At 39.0% G+C, this 25,403-nt stretch overlaps 1 protein-coding gene across 1 annotated transcript in view; it reads right to left on the bottom strand.

Annotated features, from left to right (window-relative positions):
* LOC113542626 (dynein axonemal heavy chain 11) overlaps positions 1 to 25,403 on the bottom strand; it is a 54,355-nt gene that overhangs the window by 28,579 nt on the left and 373 nt on the right. The window contains exons 2-49 of the mRNA XM_053233805.1: positions 23,955 to 24,095; positions 23,266 to 23,462; positions 22,943 to 23,135; positions 22,747 to 22,846; positions 22,019 to 22,230; positions 21,605 to 21,838; positions 21,335 to 21,502; positions 20,780 to 20,896; positions 20,567 to 20,704; positions 19,299 to 19,423; positions 18,963 to 19,158; positions 18,732 to 18,836; positions 18,203 to 18,598; positions 17,744 to 18,076; positions 17,351 to 17,608; positions 17,099 to 17,268; positions 16,553 to 16,775; positions 16,223 to 16,339; positions 15,965 to 16,051; positions 15,684 to 15,842; positions 15,417 to 15,500; positions 14,350 to 14,508; positions 14,050 to 14,172; positions 13,846 to 13,968; positions 12,881 to 13,105; positions 11,338 to 11,429; positions 11,119 to 11,245; positions 10,325 to 10,477; positions 9,805 to 10,038; positions 8,144 to 8,275; positions 6,984 to 7,144; positions 6,699 to 6,855; positions 6,455 to 6,600; positions 6,254 to 6,370; positions 5,845 to 5,983; positions 5,617 to 5,709; positions 5,299 to 5,493; positions 5,046 to 5,123; positions 4,770 to 4,902; positions 4,519 to 4,646; positions 4,194 to 4,342; positions 3,935 to 4,085; positions 3,590 to 3,721; positions 3,231 to 3,404; positions 2,362 to 2,566; positions 1,144 to 1,309; positions 955 to 1,057; positions 500 to 739 (exon numbers count right to left, since the gene is read on the bottom strand). Coding sequence (XP_053089780.1) covers positions 500 to 739; positions 955 to 1,057; positions 1,144 to 1,309; positions 2,362 to 2,566; positions 3,231 to 3,404; positions 3,590 to 3,721; positions 3,935 to 4,085; positions 4,194 to 4,342; positions 4,519 to 4,646; positions 4,770 to 4,902; positions 5,046 to 5,123; positions 5,299 to 5,493; positions 5,617 to 5,709; positions 5,845 to 5,983; positions 6,254 to 6,370; positions 6,455 to 6,600; positions 6,699 to 6,855; positions 6,984 to 7,144; positions 8,144 to 8,275; positions 9,805 to 10,038; positions 10,325 to 10,477; positions 11,119 to 11,245; positions 11,338 to 11,429; positions 12,881 to 13,105; positions 13,846 to 13,968; positions 14,050 to 14,172; positions 14,350 to 14,508; positions 15,417 to 15,500; positions 15,684 to 15,842; positions 15,965 to 16,051; positions 16,223 to 16,339; positions 16,553 to 16,775; positions 17,099 to 17,268; positions 17,351 to 17,608; positions 17,744 to 18,076; positions 18,203 to 18,598; positions 18,732 to 18,836; positions 18,963 to 19,158; positions 19,299 to 19,423; positions 20,567 to 20,704; positions 20,780 to 20,896; positions 21,335 to 21,502; positions 21,605 to 21,838; positions 22,019 to 22,230; positions 22,747 to 22,846; positions 22,943 to 23,135; positions 23,266 to 23,462; positions 23,955 to 24,095 — 7,788 coding nt within the window. The remainder of the gene's footprint in view (positions 1 to 499; positions 740 to 954; positions 1,058 to 1,143; positions 1,310 to 2,361; positions 2,567 to 3,230; positions 3,405 to 3,589; positions 3,722 to 3,934; positions 4,086 to 4,193; positions 4,343 to 4,518; positions 4,647 to 4,769; positions 4,903 to 5,045; positions 5,124 to 5,298; positions 5,494 to 5,616; positions 5,710 to 5,844; positions 5,984 to 6,253; positions 6,371 to 6,454; positions 6,601 to 6,698; positions 6,856 to 6,983; positions 7,145 to 8,143; positions 8,276 to 9,804; positions 10,039 to 10,324; positions 10,478 to 11,118; positions 11,246 to 11,337; positions 11,430 to 12,880; positions 13,106 to 13,845; positions 13,969 to 14,049; positions 14,173 to 14,349; positions 14,509 to 15,416; positions 15,501 to 15,683; positions 15,843 to 15,964; positions 16,052 to 16,222; positions 16,340 to 16,552; positions 16,776 to 17,098; positions 17,269 to 17,350; positions 17,609 to 17,743; positions 18,077 to 18,202; positions 18,599 to 18,731; positions 18,837 to 18,962; positions 19,159 to 19,298; positions 19,424 to 20,566; positions 20,705 to 20,779; positions 20,897 to 21,334; positions 21,503 to 21,604; positions 21,839 to 22,018; positions 22,231 to 22,746; positions 22,847 to 22,942; positions 23,136 to 23,265; positions 23,463 to 23,954; positions 24,096 to 25,403) is intronic.

The raw sequence follows: 25,403 nt of genomic DNA, 5'->3' as shown, positions 1-25,403 counted from the left end.
TGTTGGAAATATTCCTTTGAGATTCTGGTCCAGCTTTGTCACCACAATTGTACAGAGTGGTTATATGAGTTACACTAGCCTTTCTGTCAGCTTGAACCAGTCTAGCCATTCTCCGTTGTCCTCTCTCATCAACAAGGCGTTTCTGTCCACAGAATTGCTGCTCACTGGATGTTGTTTCTTTATTGCACCATTCTGAGTAAACTCTATAGACTGTTGGGCAAGAAAATCCCAGGAGAGCAGCAGTTATAGAAATACTCAAACCAGCCCGTCTGGCACCAATAATCATGCCACGGTCAAAATCACTGAGATCACATTTTTTCTCCATTCTGATGGTTGATGTGAACATTACCGAAGCTGCTGGCCTGTATCTGCATTATTTTATGCATTGCACTGCTGCCACACAGTTGGCTGATTAGATAATTATATGAATGAGTAGGTGTTCCTAATAAAGTGCTCTGTGAGTGTATAAACAAATGGTTTATGCATGTACTCTTCTCACCTGGAAGAGTTGGGAGAGGTCCCACTGGCTGAAGAGGTGGTGGAACTTGTTAGCAGAGGGGAGGAAATGGTGGATCACTCTGTCATGTAGAGCAATGGCTGCTTGTACCACAGAGGGGACACTCCTGGCCACAGCCATGTTGAATGGCAGGCTTTGAATGTGTAGGCTGAGAATGGAGCTGTAGATAGAGCTCAAAGCTTCACGGGTGGGGTTGTTCACTGCTAAAACTGAGAAATGCCTCTGCAAGAGATTTAAATCAGATATTGTCTATCAAGAAATTTCACATATTACAAATATGTTCAAAGTATGTTTTATTATTTACTTTGATTTTGCTTGTAACATTTACTTATTACTTATTAATTAAATGTCCTATTGTTTAAAATAATAGTAGGGACTTTTAAAGAGATTTAAAAAAAAAAGAAAGAAAAGGAATGCACAAGTTCGGGATACTGTACCTGTAGTCTGGGATTGATTGTGTAACTGCCTGCTTGTGGATTCAAACAGGCTATATACTGGGTCTTGTGTATCTCTTTCAGAGACAGCTTCTGACTGTCATACCTAGATAAGTAACAACATAGCCTGAATATGAATCTGTACTTTACATTAACAAAATGTCATATACAACTACACATATTTTTCCTAACCAGTGTTTATAGTCCAAATGCTGGCGTATGAGCGTGTGAGGCTGAACTGTGCCATAACTGTCTGTGGCTGTCATATTCATATCATCAACAAAGTAGATGAGTCTCTTATTCCCTGGAGGAGCATACTTCCTGCCTGCTTTCTTCTCCAAAGGCCTCTCCAACATCTCTGAAAATGGAGGAAATAATACAATTATTTTTCAACACATGGTAATCACTGAAATCTACGAATTAGCAGGGGTCGAAAATAATGAACTACATGCACTCTCATTATAGTACTTAGTTACGTTATTTGCTGTAATGGTACTTTTTTTAAGTACAATTAAATAAAAGTTTTGTGACTTTTACTTTGACTTTTATTAACCCTGAAGACTGTGTGCCAATTAAAAGACAATATGTACAAATTTTAATTAATTTAATTCGAGACTCAATCAAAATAAAGCCATTTCCTGCCAAAAGTCTTCAGGTGCCAAATGCTTAGTCAGCAGCAATGATGTCTGATACAGTGGAGATAGATGAGCATCCCTGCCCCAATTTATTGCAGTTGCCTGTTGTGTTAAATATATAGATATACAGTATAGTGCTGCTACAGCTTTTAGGTAATGCTCAGGATAATGTGTAAGGGGCATCTTTCTAGATAACAATGTAGGTAGAAACATGCATGAATTAACATGATCTAGATACCTAGCTCAGGAACCTAGCTAGCCACTGAAAACTCAACAGCATTCGGCTAATTTAGCTAGCCAACTAACGTTACCTTATATTTTTATACTGTTGATAGTAGAGTTGGTGTTAGCTTCAGGATTAGCTCACGTGGTTAGTTAAAAAAATATATTCCTCGGACATTACAAGTAATTTGTAAAGTAATCACTCAAGTAGTTTTACACCAGAAGACGTAATTACTCTTACTTGAGTAATTTTCATGATCACTACTTTAACCTTTACTCAATTGAATTAATACCATAGTAGCAGTACTTTTACTGAAGTCAGTGTGCTTTAAAGCATTAACTAGAATTTTATGTCCAGACCTAGGTGCTCTAGGTGCAAGAAGCTCTCTCTTGCCCATTCAAATATCTTAACTGATAGGAAAAACATTTTGTCAAAAGGCAGATGGTGTTTTAAACAAACAAATGGAAATTCCTGTTACAGGCCAACAGGAGGCATTGTGCTACCTGTTTAAAGAGGGCCTAAAATGCCCTGAAGAGAAAAGACAGGACTCACTCTGTAGTGAAGAGGATGTGCTGTAGTGATGGAGAGGCACGCTAGCAGATACAAAAGTTTCCGGTAGTGTGGCCAACAAGTCTTTGACCATAGCTGTTTTTCCTGTGCCCACTCCCCCAACCAGCATCAGAGGCTGAGCGCTTTCCAGTAACAAGCGCATGAAGTACTGTAACCGCACCGTCTCTGCTGTAGGGACCAGCACTGCCTGAACTCAATATACAAATCATGGCACAGATTAACTAACACAGTAAATATATATTATTGTATGGGAGCTTGCCTAATTGTTAATTAGTTAAAATAACTGAAGACACTTTGAAACATTTTACTACAGAATTTTGTTATATAGCTATCACCATTTCACTTATTATAAAAACATGGCCATTTAAAACATGCAACAATAATCTGTAGATTGTCTAATGAATTATTCTACCATGATCAACTCAGAATAAAAAAGATTAGATACAGAGAGCTGGTGAGAATGAGAGAGACAGAGGGAGAGAGAGAGAGAGAGAGAGAGAGAGAGAGAGAGAGAGAATGTTCTCTCTGTGACATGGTTTGGTAATTAGACCCAGTACTGAGTTGTTGTATTTGACAGCAGACTAACCTCATGGCTAGGACTGCTGTTGTCTTTCACTTTGCTCACTGACCCTCTCTAATGTGCTAAGTACTCTAAATTAGCCTGTTATTGTGTGAAATTAAAACTGCTTGCTGTGTGGGTGTGAATTTTCTCAGCAAAGAGTCAAGCTGGTAGACAAAGAAAACTATTCAAAGCATGCTATTCAGGAATAAAAAAAAAGACTTTCAGAAAGAAAAAAAACTTTTCTTGGCCTTCAAATACTTTTTGTACCATATGATATAACTCCAATGACCTGCAGTGGTTTGTCTGGTTCCATGTGAAAAGATGGTATTTTATCAGTCCACGGTAAGAAGCGTCTGGTCTGGGGGTCCAGGTAGTAATCAAATACAGAGCCATGTGCCGGTAACTTAATGCTTCTCATCTCTTTAGTCCACCACTGACTGAACTCAGCTCTGTCGTCACGCAGCTGCAAAGAAATATGTCCATTTTTCATACATGGTTTGGAACTTCCTTACATATTTGATATGCCATACATGATAGACACAACAATGCCAAAAACATTGAAGCTTTTGTTAGCCTGAATCAACACATTAATTACAACACATATAACAGTTACAACATATAATTTCATAGAAATGGTAACAGCCATACCTGATCTTGATATGTAGCGCCACCAAAAGCCCAAATGCAGGCAAACACAAAGTAGGTCTCGTATACTTCACGGGGAGAGTCAGCTGGAACATTCTCAGAAGTGAGCAAACAGTCCAGCAACAAGCAGAGAGTCTCAAGGGAAAAAGAGACAGAAAATCATAAAATATATGAACTTCATTTAATGACTGATATTAATACTGATGCCTGTGCCCACATCATCACCATGATTTTATGTTTTGCACTGCTGCCAACTGATTGGCTGACTAGATAATTGCACAAATGATCAGGTGTACAGGTGTTCCTAATTAAGTGGACAGTGAGAGTAAATGGTTATGTGTTTTCTACCTGTACCATGCTGTTTTCTGGGATTGGGATGATGGTCTTAAATGAGCTTCTCATTTGCTCTATGCAGCGGGAGACATATTTGTCAAATAGGATGGTGAGGTGGGCTTTCTCAGTTTGGTGTTTCCTTCTGTCAATCCAACTGGTTACATACCTGCAAAAAGTATAGGAATCATGGTCATAATCATGCTATAATAATCATATAAATTTCAATATACTAATTATTATAATAATGAAGAAATCAAGCATTTAAATGACACACAGGTTCCAGCTGAGATCTTGTGGGTTGACATAAAGGATGCCAGCTCGAGACACAGTGGCAGGTGTTGCATTCCTCAGGTGGCTGATCTCAAACACCAGTCTCATCGAGGAGGTCAGTGGTATCCTCTCATTACTGGCCAAAGTCAGCACCTGGACAGAAGAGAAAGCAGAACTTTCAAAATGTTATAAATTCTAGGTTAAGCATCATGAAATATAGCCTTACTAAAATTTCCGAAATTTACCGAAATTTCTGTAATTAGTAGTTATAGTTATGCACAAAGAACAGGCAAATCTATTAGAAAGCCAATAAGCAAATAAAGGGAGACCTTATTGTCATCCATGACAGTGTTGAGAGACTCAATCCACATGGGGTCTACATCTCCATCCAGAATAATCCACTTAGGACCAGGATGAGAGTTATTGGCCTGTTCACGCATTAAGCATGACAATAAGCCTGCCACATGAAACAGTTCACCATCAATCATAGCTTTTGCAGCATGAATCCTCAGCCTCTACATCATAAAATACAAACTGTAATATAAAGGAAAACTTATAACTCAAATTTTTTTCTATTTACCATCTTTCCATTCCCGAGTTCCGGGATGGATGAAACCAAAAAGTTCATCTCTACTTATTGCCTTGGGGTTCAGATCGTTCCACACAGGTTTCTTTTGCATGTTGATGTAAGTTTTATAGAGAGTTCTTAGGATCTGTCAGAGAACAGGGATAGGGTTTTTTATTAAACAGCTTTGATAAATAATCTTTAGAGCAGGAGGAAAAACGGTTTTGCCTAATCTTCAAGATAAAAATGTACAATGTAAGCAGAAAAAGCTTTAATGAGCAACACATTTACCTGGCTTTTCCCTGTGCCAGCATTTCCCACCACAAATACAGAATGACGGACACTCAAAAGTTCTTCAAGCTGAACTACCTACAATGAGTATCCAGGACATTTCAATAAAGTTTGTCCATGAAAGACACATACAAATGCTAAGTAGAATGTCAGTTACAATATCTCATTGGTATTAAACTGGTCACATCCTTACAACTGGATGACTCATTTGAAATATTTCCCAGAATTGATATAAAACGTTTGTAAGTTTAACCTTGAGGATAAAGGGATCCTCTGGTTGGAGTTTGAGCTCCAGGGCACTCTGCCGAACCAGCTGCTCAAAATCAGAATCAGTTCGCCTCTGCACCTCAACACCAGGAAACAGGTCACTAACTAAACCCAGGAACACTGGGACATCCTCAGTGATGATTTTAGGCATGTTGAAATCACGCAGAGCACGCATTAATACCTGTTCATGTAAGGGACCATGTGTCAATGTACAAGCTTACCAATTACAATCAAATCAGAAATTATTGAATTATTTTCCTATTTTAATTATCAAAAGTACTACGATTTTAGAGAGGCACATTACCTGATCCTCCGGTCTGGCCTTATCCTCCCTTTTAAGAGCACCAGCAACCACCAGGACAGACTTGATGGCACGCAAGCCCCAGTCATAATGGTTCTGTGTAATTGCAATAAATCATGGTTACTTTCATTGTGATGCCACAACAGTGTTACTAATCTCAACATTTACACTATTTATCATTTACATACTTAATTGGCATTCATTAATAAGACAATATGCATTTCAGTGTACCTGCTTGGATAGCAGCTCCTTGCATAGGTTGTACAGGGTGATGAACTTTCTGCCCAGGAGCCTTGCATTCAGAAAGCCCTCAGCCATCAGCATAATCTCACAGATCAGTTCCAAATCCGGAACCACCATGGCACATGGCCTGCAAACCCATTTGGCATTCACAAAAATCAGTTCTCAGGAAACAAGGCATTTGTGAATAGAAATGATGACACTAAAATATTTTCATTTTTTTATATTTGTAATATTCATAGAAAAAATATTTATAAATCATTTTCAAATCATAAATCTATTCTGCTAAATAATCAGCCAAAATTGGATATATTTCATTTCCATTGTTTAAAAACCTATTAAATACAATATTAAAAACAAATTAAAATCTTTGTGTTTATATCTGAGGATACTGTTGTACCTAAAGAGTGCTTTGAGATTCTCAGGTAACTCAGTTCGTCCAGCATAGTCTGGGTTCATGGTAATAAAAATCCCAACTGAGGGCTTCAAGCTCATCTCCTCATCCAAGAAGAACAACCTTCAAAACAATACCTATAATTTTACCACTGTATCTGAAATATGAGAATGACTGAAACATGATCAATTGCCTGCAGCCTGCTACCTCTTCCTTTTGTGACGAATGGCATCTTGTATAGTCTTCACTTGCACTGCCACTACTGATAGCACCTCCACAGCAATGCGGTTAAATTCATCAAAGCAGCCCCACGTTCCAGTCTGAGACAGTCCTTTAAAGATATTTCCTATGGACTGAAACACATGTCAGATCAGAACAGACTGACAACAGACACGATACTGAATAATTCCAAAAGAGCAGTTATTTGTGTAACAACTAACAGTGCCATTACCTTGTAGTCCATCTGTTCAGAGCAGTTAAAGACGTACACCATCACACCAAGGGCCTTGCCCAGGTCTTTAGTGGTTTCAGTCTTGCCTGTGCCAGCAGGGCCAGCTGGAGCTCCACTCATCATCAGGTGCAGAGACTGGGTTAAGGTCACATAGCACCTGTGTACGAACATAGCATCACCACTCAATGAATAGCACAATGTGACTAATTTTGGACATTCACATTAAACATTATTAGTCATGTAGCTAAGGGCTACGGGCTAAGGGATGTCCAGAAGCAGCAGTACCTGTCTGTGAGAGGGGTAATGACCAGGCGTGGTGTATTGCCCAGGTACTCATAGGAGTATAGGAACTGAGCATCACAGATGTTGGCAAAGCAGTGCTTCTGTTCTTCATCCCAATAGTGACGCAGCTGAGAAAGCCAGGCAAAAGAATTGGCACTGTTCACCTGGACAAAATGGAGGACAATGCTTAAGTCACAGCCAAAATCTGCTCATACAGCTTGTAAAAATTCTCATCCAAATTCTCCTTGTAAAACTACAGTATATGGCCAAAAGTTTGTGGACACAGGACCATCATACCCATATGTGCTTTTTAAACATCCCAGTCCAGTTTGAGGTAGGTCCACACTTTTGGCCATGTAGTGAATTTGAGTGATCATTATTCCTTTTCTAATTCCTACTTTGATTATTAATTCTGTTTGTATATTGTCATCATATTTTAGGTACTATTATAAACTGCCATTCAAACGTTTTTGACCACCCTATTTGTTAGTATTTTTGTTTAAATGACCACATTGTAAATATTCTATGTTTTAAAATCTAACCAAGGAATATGTATAAGTTAATTGCAAAATGTTTAATGAAAAAATGTCAGAACTTATGTAATTCTTTATGTAATTAGAAAAGGGCAAATCTTTATCACTCTATTTAGGCACTTGTAGTATACCACATATTTATGTTTTACAGTTAATACTAGCACTGTCTATGACTATTTAATCTATAGGCTTAACATCTTTACCCTCCAACTGTACCTGTCTTTAATAAAGCACTCATCTAGAGTGCTATTAGGATGTAAGCGTGACCAGGTAATAGGTTCCACAAATAATTAGGTTTCCTAATTTAATTGCTATTCTGTATCATTTTGTTTGGCCCGTGGCAATAATAGTGATTGAAATGTTTTGAATAAAAGTGTTAAATATTTTCTTAGAATACAGTCAATTAAAGGTTAGGATTCTGTCATATTTTTGGTGTGAGATTAATTAACCACAAATAATTTTTTTATAACTTTAGAATTTATAATTTTCCCCCATCTTTATCATGGGAGCCAATACTTCTGCAGCTGACTCTATATCATATACCATAAACCAACACAAATCTAAATATATTACTTGACAAATACACATTGCTTAAACATTACTAGTGATCCACTGTAAACATGACCAAACCTTTTGTGTAATGAGTTTGAATACTACGTCTCTGGCATGGACTTCGACGGTACAGAGAGTCATGATCTTCTGTCTGTCCCCTGGACTCAGCTCTCCCAACAACATGTTTATCAAGGAGTTTAGTTGAGCAATCTGAAGAAGTGGGGCAGATATTTCAAAGATTATGAGGGCACAGTAATGGGCTGTGTGAGCATACAGTGAGCTTTGTGGCCTGTGCTTACAGTAATTATATCAATTTACATGCCAGAGAGAAGTGGATAGTAATAACAGCAGCGACAGGCACTCAGGGTCACACACTCATCAGAGGAATCCCTCCACATTTATGGAGCAAGGTCATATATTCCAGTCAGAAGGCCAAATGAGCAGGGAGCTCATTTATCAACATGGGGGTTACTGTGTATATGTGTTTGTGCATGTTCTTGGAGGGATTTATCTGAGTGTGTGTAGAGAGATGTTTAGGCACATAAATGTGTGGAAGTGTGTGTGTGTGTGTGTGTGTGTGTGTGGTTATGGGGCTACACTGTGGATCTCTGTTACAGGCAAATGAGATGTAATCTCCAACCCCCAGCCCCTGTATATTAGATGTAAAAGCAGTTCAGCTTGGGCTGCATTTATCACTGTGATGTCTGACAGTGATTTCAATCAAGGGCTTGAAGCAAAAGAGTTAGTTTATGCAAGCTGTGCTGTGCAAGGACATGCTAACCTTACGTACTGCTACAGACAGACAGCTCCTGACACTGCCTCAGCAAGCTCCTTGCCTCACTGCTTTACTACAGTCTACATGGAGCAGCACTACACACTTCATCACAATGAGGATGAGAAAGCATTTTGCAGCTTGCAGAATTTCCATCAACTCCCCCTCCTTACAACAACTCTATCTCTAACGTGGAAGTGGCACTGTTGCAAAAGATATTAGGGAGAGGGGAAAATAAAAGAGTCAGAGATTATGATTATGACTTGGTAAGAGTACCATTTAGAACTAAATTTCTGTTTGGTATTGAATCAACTGGTTTGGCCAATTGTCTACCAAATGTAAATGGAGGTGTAGGTATATGTACAGATATACATACATTACTATGCATCCTTTAACTAATTCATTAACATTAATAATAAAATCAAGAATCCAAATTAAGAAAATGTTGGACAAAATCAGTAAATTAACTGTATACTGTAGATACTGAAGGCTATATTCTTTTGCTCCGAGCTTTATACACTTGTGACTCACCTGCTGCACTTGCTGATTCCCTAAACTGTTGCACTTTCCAAAAACAGCTCTGGCCCAAGATTCACCCTTGATTCAGTGGATAATCTCACCTGAATACTGTACCTAAGAACTGCTGCTGTAATCATAAAGACTGTCCTGTGCCTATCCCAGGACTCTTATTTACAGTATACTCATACTGAATATCCTCTCAACACACTTTGGATTTTACTTGTACCGCTGTAAACTGTAATGTAAGATACAGTATTTAATGTATATCTACATGTAAATCTACATCTGGATTTCTGAAAAGCTGCATTGTGACAGTGTCTATAGTTAAAGTGCTACATAAATAAAACTGAATATTAAATTGAAATTGAACATATTAGCTACCATTTTGCTCAAGGCATAAGCAATTTCACACATTTCATTAACAAAAACCTACACCAGATCAGATCACCTGTTTCTTGCTGTAATCTCGCAGAGCTGTGTCAAAGCCCTCCACCAGCCGTTGAAAAGCAAGTCCTACATCAGTAGACCACCAGATCTGAGAGGCAGTGAGGGTGACCTGAGCCGGGTGCTCCAGAACCCACTGCTCCCACAGCCGCTCCTCGTACTGAGCTACGGCCTCGGCTATGTGCATCCTCACTGCTTCTCTCATTGCCTCTTCAAGGTTGGTCAGCCACAGCTCGACCTGCCAAAGAACATTACAGTAGTACCTGTATCTGCCAAAGAACATTACAGTAGTACCTGAAATCACCTTAGCATTTTGATTATAACTACCATTGATAGAAAAAGAGATAAAATATCTGAAATCTTAGGGGATAATAATGAAAATGAATGAGAATCCTCCAGAAAAAAAAATATACCAACAAAAATTAACCCAGCACAATTAACCCTTGTCTCTACAAAGAGTAAAAACATCTTTAACGCACACTTTGAATCATGGCCACTTCACATCATGGTGATGCAGGACTTACCGGACCCACACAGTCACACTGTGAATGGAAAGGTACATATTCTCTCTCTCTGCTGAACATTCCTACAGCCACCAAGTCCTTCATCCTGTACTCATCCTGACAGAACTGCAGGTCAGCAATACTGTCAAACAGCTTAGCCAGATGATGGGTGACCTGAGCAAAATAATACAGCGCAGTGACTCATTTTTAACAGATCAAGAGAAACTGCTTACAGTAATACATGTAGTGCAAGAGCGAAAGAAGACAAAGAAAGGATATAATGATGCATGCATAATGATGGAAATACAGATATACTGGTACATCTAATTATAATCAATGCACAATGAGAGCAAGACAAGGCACTCTGACCCCGATATGGTTGAATGCCTGAAACTAAACGCTAGCAGGTATGTGGGAGGATCTGCTCAGAAAGAGTGCTGACCAGGGTCAGAGTCAAACCGTGTAAAATGTCTTTCTTTGATCGTAATCATATTCTGGTGAGAAATAATGCCCTTCTAATTATTAGTGTGATGAACAAAAAAGTTTAATCAAAACAGATAAAGGTCAGATGAAGAAAGGGGGAACTCTTTACACTGTTTTTTTTATTGAATTATAATTAACACAGTTGAATCAAAGCTACAGGTAGACATTGGCAAAATGTAATACAGGACCGTTCTACTCAACATAAAAGCTGTCTCCATAACATGTGTCCATGAAACCCATATTTCAATAATAGAGGAAAGATTAGGAGTGATGTCCTGGATGCATTATTATAATAACTGTGTGCTATGTTTGTTCTTGTACAAGAACAGTACCTCTTTGGGCTGGTTGCCTTTGGAGAGAATATCCAGTAAGTCTGCAGAAGAGATGAAGTAGAAGCGTGGAAAAGCTATTCTCTTTTTCTCAAGGTATTTGGCTAGTGCCTTCTCACACACAGCAAGTCTGGGGAAAAAGTGACTCATCACCTGATGTCTTATCACCATACTGTGTTTTGAAATTTTGAAAGATATCTATACAATTTACATTAGGCAAACCTTATTTGCAAATCCTCAAGTATCTCCAAAAGATGGGGCTTGTTGGTGGCAGCAATCACATTCTTTGTTTCAGCACTTTTAAACATTAGGTCCTAAGCACACATTAAATGGGGTAAAAACTTTGCAGTCACTTGCTAAAGACTGACAGTTTCATTACACATTTTAAAAGACAATTTATACTAAAACAAAAAATGAACATGTTTTAGATCCTTACATGCAGGGGTGGAAATTAATTTAGTAACTATATTTTGTTATTGAAATTGAACATTTCATTACATTTTCAAGAAAAAACTTACTTTTTAGTCCCTACATTTTTATTTAGACGTTCAAAGTACTCCTCACAAATCTCAAAGGTCTCGTCTTCTCTCATCCAGCCATTTCAGTTTAAACCATGCAATCAAGGAAATCAAGATTTGTGCCATTTCCTCATCTGCGATAACCTTCTGATGCTACAAAACGTAGTGTGTTTAAAGATGTATAAGCTGCCAGACTGCAATGTTGAAATTGAGGATGAGCAGCCCTGGCCTTATCTCAGTAAAATGTTTCAGTATGATGTAGTGCAAAGTAAGTAGATTTTAAGTAATAAGTTGCTGTTGTTCCTCTTTCAGCTGCTCCCATTAGGGGTCGCCACAGTTTTTGTCGGATGTCCTTCCTGACGCAACCCTCTCCAATTTTATCTGGGCTTGGGACGAGCACTGAGAGCATACTGTTGCACACGGTTCCCTGGCCAGGAATCAAACCCAGGCCACAGTGGTGAGAGCGCAGGGGCCTAACCACAAGTCCCCCAGGGACCCAGTTTTTAAGTAGTAAGCAATTTTATATGAGTCTTTGAAGCATAGACTCATATAAAAGCAAAGACTCATATAAAATTAGGTGACTCCTTTGTCTCCCTAGAAGACATGAATTCCAGCTAATTTGAAAAAATATTTTAAGATAAGTTTTGCTAATCTGCCAATGTCAACTGGCTATATTTAACAAAGTTAGCATGTTTTTTTCTTTGCTAATGCCAGGCTGAACTAGCATGGAATCCATTAGCTAATTTAGGCTAGGCAACAAGTTTGTATTCTAGCTAATGGTAAATATTGGTTTTTTAAATGATTTTTTTTTAAATTACTGATTAATTCATTAGCAAACTATGTAGCATTAGTCATGCATATAACAAACTTAAAGACTGGATGATGTTTTTAGGCAAAACCGTGTAGTTGCTTCTAATAGGTTTAGATAACAAAAAGTTAGTTTATACATAAAAACATGACATTACTTAATTTCATCAGTTAAAAATGTTTACTTTTTAATACTTGAATATATTTAAAAGTAGCAACTTTATTTACTTTCACTTGAGTACATTTTTGGCTGGACACATCCACTTTTAACTAAAAATTTGACACATTATCTACTCTTTCACTTAACCGTAATTTCTCTGTACTTTTCCACCCCTGCTTACATGACATCTCAGTGCGCACTTTTGGAAGTTAGAATTGCTCTCTGCAACTCGTTCATCTTTAGAATGCATCTGTGCAAAATGCAGAACCCATGAATTCACCTTAAAGTCAGTGTCAATAGTGTGGAATCGCTGTGTCTCCTCAGGCAGCTGGTGATGAATGTCGTCTGAGCCCATAAAGATGCTCTCCAGGTAAGCCCATGTCCTCTGCACCTCCAACCAGACGAATAACACTGTGTCAGCCTGTGTTAGCTGGCCTTGCAGATCCAGCACCTGTCTGTGGAAGAACTCCACCTGCTTAGTCTGCAGCATGGCCTGCAACTGTACCTGAGAGGGAAAAGATTACACAAACACTAAGCAGGATGATGCACAGTGCTGTACAGACATTACTGAGACTGAATAATATATTATTTTGATGAGTGGCCTAGGATCATCAGTACATTTCCTTTAAATTTTGAATATCCTGATTAAAAATAATCAATCTGACATTCATTGCACACATCCACAGCCAAACAAAAGCTTGCTATGCCTAAAGTACCAACCCAAGATGCAAGCCTTTTTTTTTTCTACAATTTTCTACAACCTGGAGCTGAGTGTTAACTTTGGCCTGTTGTAATTTTTTAGGCCATGTGGGAGTAAGGCACTTTGAGATACGGCTGACTCATTGTGAACAGCATTGTGCTTGGCTGGATCTGGCCCCTACGCATGCAGCTTGTGAATAAAGACACTAATGCGTGGTCTGTACACCATAAATCAGACGTTTGAATGAAGGCGGCTGACAATAGGAGATCTGTCCACCCTCGTCTCAGTGCAGCAGAGAAGGCACACAAGCCCTATACACAATACTCATTTCCAGGCAACCGCTTGAGAGTGCTTCTGATAAGCTAGTTAAATATGCCAAGCCATAATGTAAATTACCTCTCATTTCATTTCAGCTTAACGTCTAAACACAGAGTTTATACTGTGCTGCATCCTGATGAATATATGACATTCAAGATATTCCTTAAGTAAAACTATAGTTACTCTTGTAATAACTACACATTAATATCCTTCGTAGACTTTTATACCTGATGATCTTCCAGCCTCTCAATGAGTTCATCATCACACTTCAGCACAGGTGTCGAGGTACGGAAGTGCTCTTCATAAGTAAACTCCATCAGGGACCAGGTCTGACTGATCTCACTTAACGCCTGATGGAGAAAGAGGAGATATAAAATGACAACTCTTTACTACAACTCTTTTATTGAGGCAGATATGTAGTGAACTGAAACCTTTTCAATGGCCATCTCTTTCACTGCTTTGGCCACTGTATTGTGAACCTCCTCTTCATACATGTGTAGCTGCAGAGTCAGTAAGTCTGCAAGGGTTGTTTTCTCCGTCACGGTAAAGTCAACCTGAGAAAACACACTTTTAACTGTTGTAATCTTGGTATAATCTAGATTTTACTAGTAGTCAGCGCAATCAGTGACTACAATTAACAGGTTACAATTTTGTAAACTGCAGCTACTAACTGTGCAGTTTATATTACAATATTATTATTTTCAATACACCCATTTCTACAATTCACTAACCCTCATGGCCGTAGCCAGCTGTGCCCAGTGTCGCTCTCTCATAGCAGAGTTCTGTAGCTGAGTCACAGCCCGTAGCGCAGTCAGCAAATCTTTCAATGCATGGTCCAGTCCAACATACACATCCCAACCCCGGGCATCTTTATCAAGACTCTGCATTTCCTGGAGTGTAGAAATGCATTGGGTATCAAATTCATAAATTCTTCCCAAAAGAATTTCACCAGTCACAGAGTACTTGCTGTTCTGCATAGTTTGGTCTTTTACCTCCTTATATACTACATCAGATTCAGATTTCCTGAGTTTGAATTTACTGAGCTGGCACACTCCAGAACCAAGACTGAGAAAAACAGATTTAAGACACTGTCCAAACAAAATCCATCTTTAACATAGAATATCCCATATATACACATGGGTGACAAATTAAAGGAAAAAAGCAAGCGTTTTAGTCAGGTACTGGGCCACCATGAGCCACCAGAACAGCTTTAATAAGACTCAGCAGAGATTATCTGGAATTGTACTGGTGAGATGAACACTTCCAAAAGATATTCCCTCACTTAGTGTTTTGATAATGATGTCTAAAACACAAGTCAAAAATCTCCCATACGTGTTCAGTAGGGATGAGACCTGGTGACTGTGAAGACTAAAGCATATTATTTACATCATTTTCATACTCATCAAAACATTCAGCTAAACCTTTGTGCCCTGTGGATGTAGACATACTGGAAGAGATCATCCTATCAGGACAGAAATGTTTCATCATAGGATAATCGGTCTGTAGTTTTGACGCCTTAGTTGTCATTAATTTCCACTTACCAAAGATAATCATTTATTTTTAATTTATTTCAGTTAATTTTATGTTTTGTTTTAATTTTTTCTTTTTACTGTTTAACTATACTGCACATTGCACCATACACAATACTATGATGGAACAACTGAATTTCCCTTTGAGGATTAATAAAATGTATTTTATCTTATTTTCCGATAAGCTAGCTGCACAGTCTCTCTAATAAAATACAGATTATTGCTGATTATTAATGCAAATGGGAAAATTCCAAAGAAGAATCTCTCACTTTTGCAAACCTCTTCAGTTCTGCATCCATCTGATCCACGTTAATTTCTCTCCAATGTGTCTCCTTCCAGACATCTATAATACTCTGTGGAGAAAGATAAAATTGAAAGGATGCTCACAGTAGACATATTACACCACAGAATACAAATACAACAAGCACAATATATCTGCAGAAGCTGTACGCAGTTTTGTATACAATTCTAAAGAATGAAGTCACAGCTATGGAATATTATTAATAGCACAGCTGAAATGAATGTGATTGAATAACCTGAGCACACAGCAGCAGGTCCCAGAGCTGCTTTAAGACAAAGATCTGTCTCTGACAGAGCCTGAGCTGCCTGAAATCTGGGCTGCTCACTTCAAACAGCTTGCAGGACTCTTGCAGCATCGCCGCCTCCTGCTCTAGTCTTACCATCTCGCTGTGCCACTAAGGAACCATGACACAAAGGCAGGGCAAAGTCAATGTGCAAAGGAATATTCAGAAGTGTTGGTGTAATAAAGATGATTACAATAATTTTTTAAGTAAACTAAAAACAGGAAATGCAGTACATTATCTAGTTGAGTGTAAGGGCTCTCTGTGTTGCAGTAAAGAGGAGCTTCCATTCTAAACTTCACTTCAAACTGATGCAGCTTTATCTGCCAGGAGTGACATAAATCAGCAAGAAGTAAGAGAGAGTGAAAAAGTCTGTTAATGATGTATCATTTGCACAGAAGATAATTAAAATCATAAAAGGAATTTTTTGAATAGACATTCTGTTTATTTCACTTTAATCATATTTTTGATTTTTTTTAAAAATCATCACATACCTCAAAGGCCCCATACTTCCTGCGTATGACTGCCACCTCTGCATTCTGAAGAGGAGCAACCTCGTGTTTCACTGACCAAGCCAGCTTCTTAATGCTATTCCATCTCTCAGGTAACTCCTTAACAAAGAAAAGAAAATCTGTCTATGACAAATACTTCAAGATCTACTACACAAATCTGAAAAAATCTAATCACTGCAGCGTGAACCAAGGCTCCAGGATACCTCTGCACTCATATTGGTTCACATAAGTGATCTAATCTGGTTCTGGTAATAAACCTAAAACCATCCTAATATTATATTAGAAATACCATAGGCATATGAAGATTGCCACCTCTAGCTGAGTGTAGATATGGTCAGGGAGTGTTTCTCCATACTGCTGCAGCAGGCTGACCACAGCTGTGAGTGGATCGAACATCTGGTCTGTACTGGGCTGTCTGGATCTGACAGCCAGCAGGCAGCCCATCACCTGTACCAGGGCCTGGTAATCTCCACTCTTCATTGGCTCTCTTAGCCCTGAGTCAACCCTGAGGATAAACTCCTCAAGGTCTGTAATACTGCAGAGAAATTACCAACCAGCAAATAAAGACAAGCATGTCAGAAAAGAGTGGGAGATTAATATCACTCATAATATCACTTCAAGTTTAAAGGGTTCTCTGGTTTGTCTCTCAGAGGGGACCCTTAAAGGTTCTATGTAGAAGTCTACAACATAATGTCTGGGTATACTGTAGTTTCAGAAATAAAATAACAGCAAATCCGTCAGATGACAGTCTTGAGAACACTTTAAAGTACTTAAAGTACTTATATTCTTTTAATTTACATCTATTGAAGTGTACTATGTATTCACTTTCAATGGAAACACAGTTAGGTTTCTTCTCACTTTTCTGTGACGTATGATATGAGGTGCTCCTTGAACATCCAGCTCCATTTTTTAATTGTGTTTAAAAGACTCATCTTAAATGAGCGGATATCCACCCTGAACCAGCCGTCAAATACTCGCCAGTCCTCAAGCTTGCTCACTTGTACATACAGTTCTTCATAATGGTCAATCTGTATAAGAAAATTATATATATAATACATGTTTTAAACATTTTAATCTGTTAAGAAAAGTATGAAAAATATGAAGGTTTACCTGTTCTTTGAACTTGTCAGTTGTGGGTGGATTCTCTGGTAAATCTATAGCCTCCCCATATGCTTCCACGTATTCAGTTGTCAGAGCCTGACCATATAGGAGAAACTGCTTGAGAAACTCACTCCGATCATCCAGCCACAGGTGTGTGTAGTTTTCAAATGAGCTCTGATACTGGGAGACTCTCACGATCACATCTTTCACTCGCTCCATCACTTCCTGTCTTAGGTCTAAGAGATCCAGCATATCATCCATATCAACCTACCAATGAACATTAGACATTCATTCATTTAAGGATTCACATTAGTATGACATTAAATCACTGCTGTATAATGCATGAACATGTGCAACCAAAACATTTTTTTGTGAAAAAAAAAAAAGATAAATAATATTGACCTGATAGTCTTTCATATCCAGATGAGGTGCCACCCTTTTGATTTGAGTGGACATTTGGAACACGTCCTGCAACAGTCCCTCGACTAACTCATAAAGGCCATCTCCTGCACCAATGTCCAGAGAGGGTCTGAAAACGATCTCAGACGCGCTAAGCACCATCTGAGCCTCTAACAACGGAGCCTGTCTCACTGAGCCTTCCATGTTGTTAACAAAGAACTCTAAAGAGTAATTGATGGCATTGAAAAAGCCTTCCACTACCATTTCATCCACATATTCCACATACTCCTTCCATGCCTCTGAATCATCATCTGCTGTATAGAGGTTTTTGTTCTCCTGTAACGAATAAAACAAACATTCTATGTATAAATGGCAAGTTAGAGGAAACATGAATACATTTTATAATATAGGAACAATGTAGCATAAACTATAACGTTGCCACACCTGTGAATACACTCCTACCTGTAACAGACTGTGTATGGTCTCGCCATCTTTCCTGATGCTGCTGTATTTCTTTGCCACTCTTGCTGCTCTGTCCTCCAGCATCAGCAGTGTGTCTTTCTTGCTGTCCTTCCTGCAGAAAATTGGTTGCTTGCTCCATCCCTTCATCAGCTCCTTAATCATCTCAACATTGTCTTTGGATTTTTGAAGCTTGCGCTCCATTTTATACACCATGTCTTTCACCTGGCAGATATAGTTCAAGCAGCCTTGGTCTTGCCATGTCAGATCAGTCTCAGCCTGATACAGTTGCTTGTCTATGACCTCTAGCTCAGCTTTCATAAGGGAAACCTCAGCATCAACAGCCATGTGCCGTACCTTGTTGTACAGCTGGACTAATAACTGCAAACTACTCACGCACTATAGAGGAAATGGAATAAAGGGAAAAGTCTCATTGAGTACTGACTGATTACAAGAAAGTCACAGGAAAGACAGTATCTACAGATGACCACAATGAATCACTTTCTTCAAAGTCAGAAGAATCATCACAAACCGTGAGAAACATGTCTCTCTTCTCATATAGCTCTAAGGCAGCACAAGGGATACTGGTCTGGTCCAACATCCGAAGATGTCTGACATCCCTCAGGACAGCTAACAGCTAAGGTTACAAGATAAGATCCATTCATTTATTTGTTTGTTTGTTTAAATGATCAACCTGACATAACCATAACTCAAGTTAAAACAACAGGTTAGTACTCTGATGTACTATAATAATGTGCTGTACCTCTTGATTGAAGTTCACTGATAGGAAACCAGAAATTAAATCTCTCTTTATTAGGGGTTGGTCAAGGTTCAGCTGGCAGACCTGTTCAACATTACTGCACCATTCTGAGTACACATCTTTTTCATACTCATCCAGCAGTGAGGACATCTCCATGTATTTATGATATAATAAAGTCATGTCTGCTACTTCCAAAGTCCTAGAAGGTAAGTAATGCAGCATTCCTTCATTAGTTATCATTGCAATTTATACAATAACTTAAAACAGCAAGCAAATGTGATTTTTTTCCATAAAATATTGCAAATGCCATTCAGGACTTTGGTATTTGAAAAAACTTACATGTCAAGTGCAAATTGGAAATTCTCCCACAGGTTCTCGATTCTGTTTCTCAGCATTTTGGCCCATGTCAAAGCACCAGACATGGCAGGCATGTTCTTACCCACTATAGCTTTAAAATTCTTCCTCTGGAGACAAACACCAAACAATAACAGCTCTTCTCATAAGCTCATAATGTCTAATATTAGGCACTATTGTTAGTAATATACACTCACTGAGCACTTTAATAGGAACACTATACTAATACTGGGTAGTTCTACCACATCCCAAATGTGTTCTCTTGGATACAGATCCGGTGACTGGGAAGGCCACTGAAGAACTGAACTCTTTGTCATGTTCATGAAACCAGTTTGAGATGACTTCTGCTTTGTGACATGGTGCATTATCATGCTAGAAGTAGCCATTAGAAGATGGATAAATTGTGGCCATGAAGGGATGCACATGGTCAGCAACAATTCTCAAATAGGCTGTGGCATTCAAGTGATGATTGATTGGTGTAAACAGGCCCAAAGTGTGCTAAGAAAACATTCCCCACACCATTACACCACCTCCACCAGCCTGGAATGTTGACACAAGGCAAGCTGGGTCCATGTTGTTGGTGCCAAATTCTGACCCTACCATCTGTGTACCTCAGCAGAAATCGAGATTCATCAGACCAGGCTACGTTTTTCCAGTCTTCAACTGTGGCCTGTGCCCACTGCAGCCTCAGCTTTCTGTTCTTGGTTGACAGAAGGGAAATCCAACGTGGCCTTCTGATGTTGTAGCCCATCCGCCTCAAGGTTCAACATGTTGTGCATTCTGTGATGCTTTTCTGCTGACCACAATTGTACAGAGTGGTTATCTGAGTTACTGTAGCCTTTCTGTCAGCTCACACCAGTCTGGTCATTCTCCGTTAACCTCTCTCATCGACAAGGCAAAACTGCTGTTTTTTCTTTATTGCATCATTCTGCGTAAACTCAAGAGACTGCTGTGTGTGAAAATCCCAGGAGATCAGCAGTTATAGAAATACACAAACCAGCCCTTCTGGCACCAACAATCATGCCATGGTCAAAATCACTGAGATCACATTTTTCCCCATTCTGATGGTTGATGTGAAAATGATACGAAGCTGCTGGCCCATTACTGTATGTTTTTATGCACTGCACTGCTGCCACACGATTGGCTGATTAGATAATTGCATGAATGAGTAGGTGTACAGGTGTTCCTAATAAAGTGCTCAGTGAGTGTATATGACCTATTGTACTATAAGAGGTCAGGAATAAGACTGATACCTGCTCTCGTTGAGAGTCAAGTAGGTATTTACACGTTTCCAGCTCAACACCAAAAAGGCGCATCAGTTTGGTGAAATTGGGGGTGAATGTTTCCTTAATGATCCCTCTGTCCATGAAAGGTCGAAACACAGCTAGCAGCTATGAACAAAAACAAAAGTGTCAACGTTTACACATAATTTTTGTTTTTGTAAGTGACCAGTGATAGAAACTTACTTTGAAAATAGATTCCAATCCTGAACAGTCTTTATAGGCAAGGCAAAGGATGTTGCCAAGCCGTCTATCATAGTGTGTCACGTTTTCTTTAAAATTTGTATAATCCTCGTCAAAATCCTTCACATGAAAAGGAGAGAAAAAGCATTTAATTTCTGTGTGGCTTAACATAATAAACTTTGGATATTTACCAACTCTCTTGGAATTATATGCAATACCAATTCTAATATCTTCTGATACAACATTAATAGAGTAAAGAAAATCTAGTTTCTCAGAATAAATATTGAAGAAAGATATTCATCTCCAAGGATTAGCATATTTTATCTTTCCTGGACAGGACTCTTTCAATAACTGTCATCACTGTGTTACTACCATAATAAACCAACATATCACCATGGAACAGATGCTCACACGTTGCAAACTTTACACCATATCTTATCAGGTGAGGCTGTATTACCTGCCTCTTCCTAGATGACCTCATCCAACTCTAACTCTAACATGAAATCACTACATTTTATGACACTTTCAACAAACTCTTCACTGGTTGTAAAAGCGTACCTTGGATGTCAAATCTAAAGGATCATATTCACTGTCCATGATTCCTTTGCAGAGCTGCTGAAACTCCGAGTGCATTAGAAAAACCTGTTCAGTGTACATTCTTCCCTTGATTCCACCGAAAATAACCTTCTCCATTTTTTGTAACTTGACCATGGTGAAGAAAAGATCCTGCAATGTACACATCGATTTAATTTATTGTGATTAATTTAGAAATGGACCTTAAAGCCAATGTACCATTAATCTATAACCAAAACCAGAAATGTGTCCCACCTCTAACTGTAGCACTCGAGCTGTGAAACAGTCAAAGCGACTAAAGACCAAAGCAGATGGAAAGTCCCAGCACTTGCGTATGCCTCTGGAGCTGGCCCAGGTGGCCACCTTCTCTCTGTAGGTATGGAACGTCTCTTTAAAACATCTAATAAGCTTCATAACAGCCTGAAGCTTCTCCAGTGTCTCCTCTGTCTCTCCTCGTAGCAGCTCCTCTCCAGACAGGTATGAGTTAGCCTGGTTGAAGGAAAGGAGAGAAGTGCCATTAACGCTGAACAAAGCCTACTTGAGATGTTAAAGACAGATGGTCTGTTGTAAAACATCACTATGTTCCTTCTTGGATCATTTGAGTAAATTTAATGCTAATGTCAAATGGCAGTCCAATCCTATTCAAATCTTAATCTCCATCATTATTACCTGCTGAATGAGGAGGTTGCACAGCTCCTGCAACAGCACTACAATGCGAGCAGGCTGGCGGTAAAATGAGCAATGAGTCCAAACCAGAAAGATAACATGAAAGAGTGGAGATATGAATTGGTGGATGGATGAGAATTCCTCTTTTTCAAAATAAGACAAGACTGGCTGAAGCTGCTGCAGGTGAAGATCCACATCTCTTGCTTCCTGTAATGCTTCAAATAAAAAAATGTAAGAGAGAGATCACATTTACTCAGTGTCAGATATGCAAAAAAGATATTCACTCATTCGTGTTCAGTAAGGGTTTTTTCCTGGTCAGGGTTGCAGGGATCTAGAGCCTATCCTGTGAACACCTGGGTTGAAGGGGGAATACATCCTGAATGGGATGCCAATTCATCGTTGGGCACCATGCTCACACACACACACATACACGCACACACACACTCATTCACACCTAGGGGCAATTTAGAGTAGCCAATCCACCCACTGGTATGTTTTTTCAAGGTGGGAGGAAAGCGCTTAACCCAGAGAAAACCCACATGGACATGGGAAGAACATGCACAGACAGAAACCCAAGATCAGGAGCTGGAGCTGTGAAATGGCAACTGTGCCGCCTAGCAAAAAAGATATGTTCAAGATTATAGGTTATTTTGCTACACTACCTGCACAGGCTTGTTGTAACAGACCATCACGCATTGATAAAAAGTCCAAGTAAAATTAAACTTAATTACCATCATAGACCTCTTCTGTAAGTGCTCTGAAAGATGGGTAATAGCTGCTGTCTGCCACTTCCAGGATTCTCACCATCTTCTGAATAGCTGTACTCTGAAGCTGAGAATAGGACACTTATAGCCACATAAATCAATTACATCATTACTAATGAATTACATGTGTAAAAGATGTACAAATGCTCATAGGTACACAAACCTGTTCATGAATGTTTTCTATGTTGTTTTTTCTCGACCTCCAGAAGTCCAATTCAGTGCTTGGTCCTGGGTTCAGCCCTTTTAAGATGAGCTCAGCAGAATCTTCTTTTAAGACTTTTTGTATCAGATGGGCCCAGTTAATGACCATGGACTCAACTGCATGCATCACTGCTCTCCTGTCATGACAGCCCTGACTGAAATTGTGAAATTAAAGGAATATGTTATTGTTAACTGGAAAGAATACTGTATAAAGTGTGCTGTATGTGTATTAATATCACATACATCAGTATACATAATGTATTCAAGTATAAAACTCCATCTTACAGACTGATGGATGCTTCTGGACAGTCTTCTATCCTCTCTGTCACTACCGGCACAGGAAGCACAGTTTTCCCACAGACTTGTCCTTTAACCACAGAGACCTTGTTTGATAAATTCTCTATGTGTCGTGTTACATCCTGGGATATCACATTTGGCCACAGCTGATGATTTTCCTTGTTTGACAAAAGTGGCAGGCAGACCTTGACATAAAACATTGACATATTATGCATGGAAAGATCTGTCTGATACTGAGAGGTGACTCAGACATTCATATAAATGCAGCCTGCTGGTAGATTTCAAACCTAAAAATAGACTATAAATAATATTTGCACCAAGGTCCTTGGAAGCCTTGATCAGTGCTGATAACCTGTGAGATCTTAAGATTTTATTCAAATCTCACTTTCAGTAGATCCTTTATCCTGGTCAGGGTGGATCCATGGTGGGACACTGGCCAAGAAGCAGGAATACACCCTGGATGTATTCACACCCAGGGACAATTTATCTTAGCTAATCCACCTACTGGCATATTTTTTGAGAGGTGGAAGGAATCTGGAGAATCCATACAAACACTGGGAGTACATCCAGACAAATGTCACCTGAGCTCAGGATCAAACCCGGGACCCTGGAGTTTTGAGGCACTACCTGCTACCTGCATTTGATATTAGCAGGATTTCCTTGTAAGAGTCCATTACCTTGTCCACACTGGTTGACAGCTGTAGAAGCAGGGACGGTGACAGCACGCCAAAGAGCAGAATGTTCCTGCAGTTTTCAGAAAGGATGGGCACATTTTCCTTCTTGAGAACATACAACCTCTTGCAATCAGAGAGAGAAACCTTGTGTACATACAACACACATGAAAAACATCACGTTACTTAGCAGTAAGAGTCAAGAGTATAAATCACTGTAAAAAAAAAAAATGCTGTAAATTTTACAGTAATTTACTGACAACCTGGGCTGCCAGTATAGTACTTTAAAATTTACAGTAAACAACTGTAAAACCTATTTACAACAATAATGTTATGGTGATTCTGGGATTTGAACACACAGTCTGTAACACAAAGCCTTAACTACTGAGCCACCACAACTAGCTCAACTAGTGCCCACTGATTCAACCACATCGTGAGGGGATTCAAATGTGTGTTCAAATCCTATCAGTGCCAAATTGCCATGGTTGGATCTTCAAGCAAGACCCTTAAACTTCAGCTCAGTTGTATCCTGCATCAGGCAAATGTACAGGATTATGTGTTATTTTATTGTTGGGGTCATAAGTTTACATATGCCTTGCAGAATCTGCAAAATGAATAAAATGAATGAATAAAAAAAATTATTTGATGATTATACCGATCATCCTGTTCAAAAGTTTACACCCCCTGGATCTTAATGTATTCTATTGCCTTCTTGAGCATCAGTGAATGTTTGAACCTTTTATAATAGTTGTGCATGAATCCCTCAGTTGTCCTAAGTGTGAAAAGATGGATCTGTATATCATATAGCCACTGATGGAAAGGGGTCAAATATGCAGAAGATGCTGGAAAAGCACAGAATGTGCAGGACCTGGAAGTTTTTTAAGAAGAACAGTGGACAGTTTAACTGCGCAGGACAAACATGGGACTCATGAACAACTATCACAAAACATAAAAACAGCTGTTGCTCATCCAGGTAACAACTCCCAACATTAAGAATCAAGCGTATGTAAACTTTTACTGGTTCATTTGTGTAAATTCAGTTATGATTGTGTCTTGTGGACTACATGTAAACATCTGTTATGTGAAATAGCTTATTCAGGGCAGGACTAAATAAAAAACAAAATGCAATTTTTATGATCTCTCTTATTTTTAAATTATTAACATTTTGCAGATTCTACAGGGTGTATGTATACTTATGACCCCAACTGTATACTATGTAGGATATTACAGCTGTTTACTTGTTTACTGTAAATATGTTTTAGAGTTGTTTACTGTCAAATTTACAGTACTTTACTGGCAACCCAGTTTGCAGGCAAATGACTATAAAATCCACAGACTTTTTTTTTAACAGTGTAGAGGGTACACAGGGTGCAGGCAGAGCAACACTAGGATGCCTACAGGCTGCATGTTTTCTCCCAGTAAACACACACTGAGGCAGCACAGGTCACACACACT

The sequence above is a fragment of the Pangasianodon hypophthalmus genome, chromosome 1 (genome assembly GCF_027358585.1).
Source record: "Pangasianodon hypophthalmus isolate fPanHyp1 chromosome 1, fPanHyp1.pri, whole genome shotgun sequence".
NCBI lineage: Eukaryota > Metazoa > Chordata > Actinopteri > Siluriformes > Pangasiidae > Pangasianodon > Pangasianodon hypophthalmus.
Note: the sequence above shows the minus strand (reverse complement) of the source record. Positions and strands in the feature narration are given on the sequence as shown.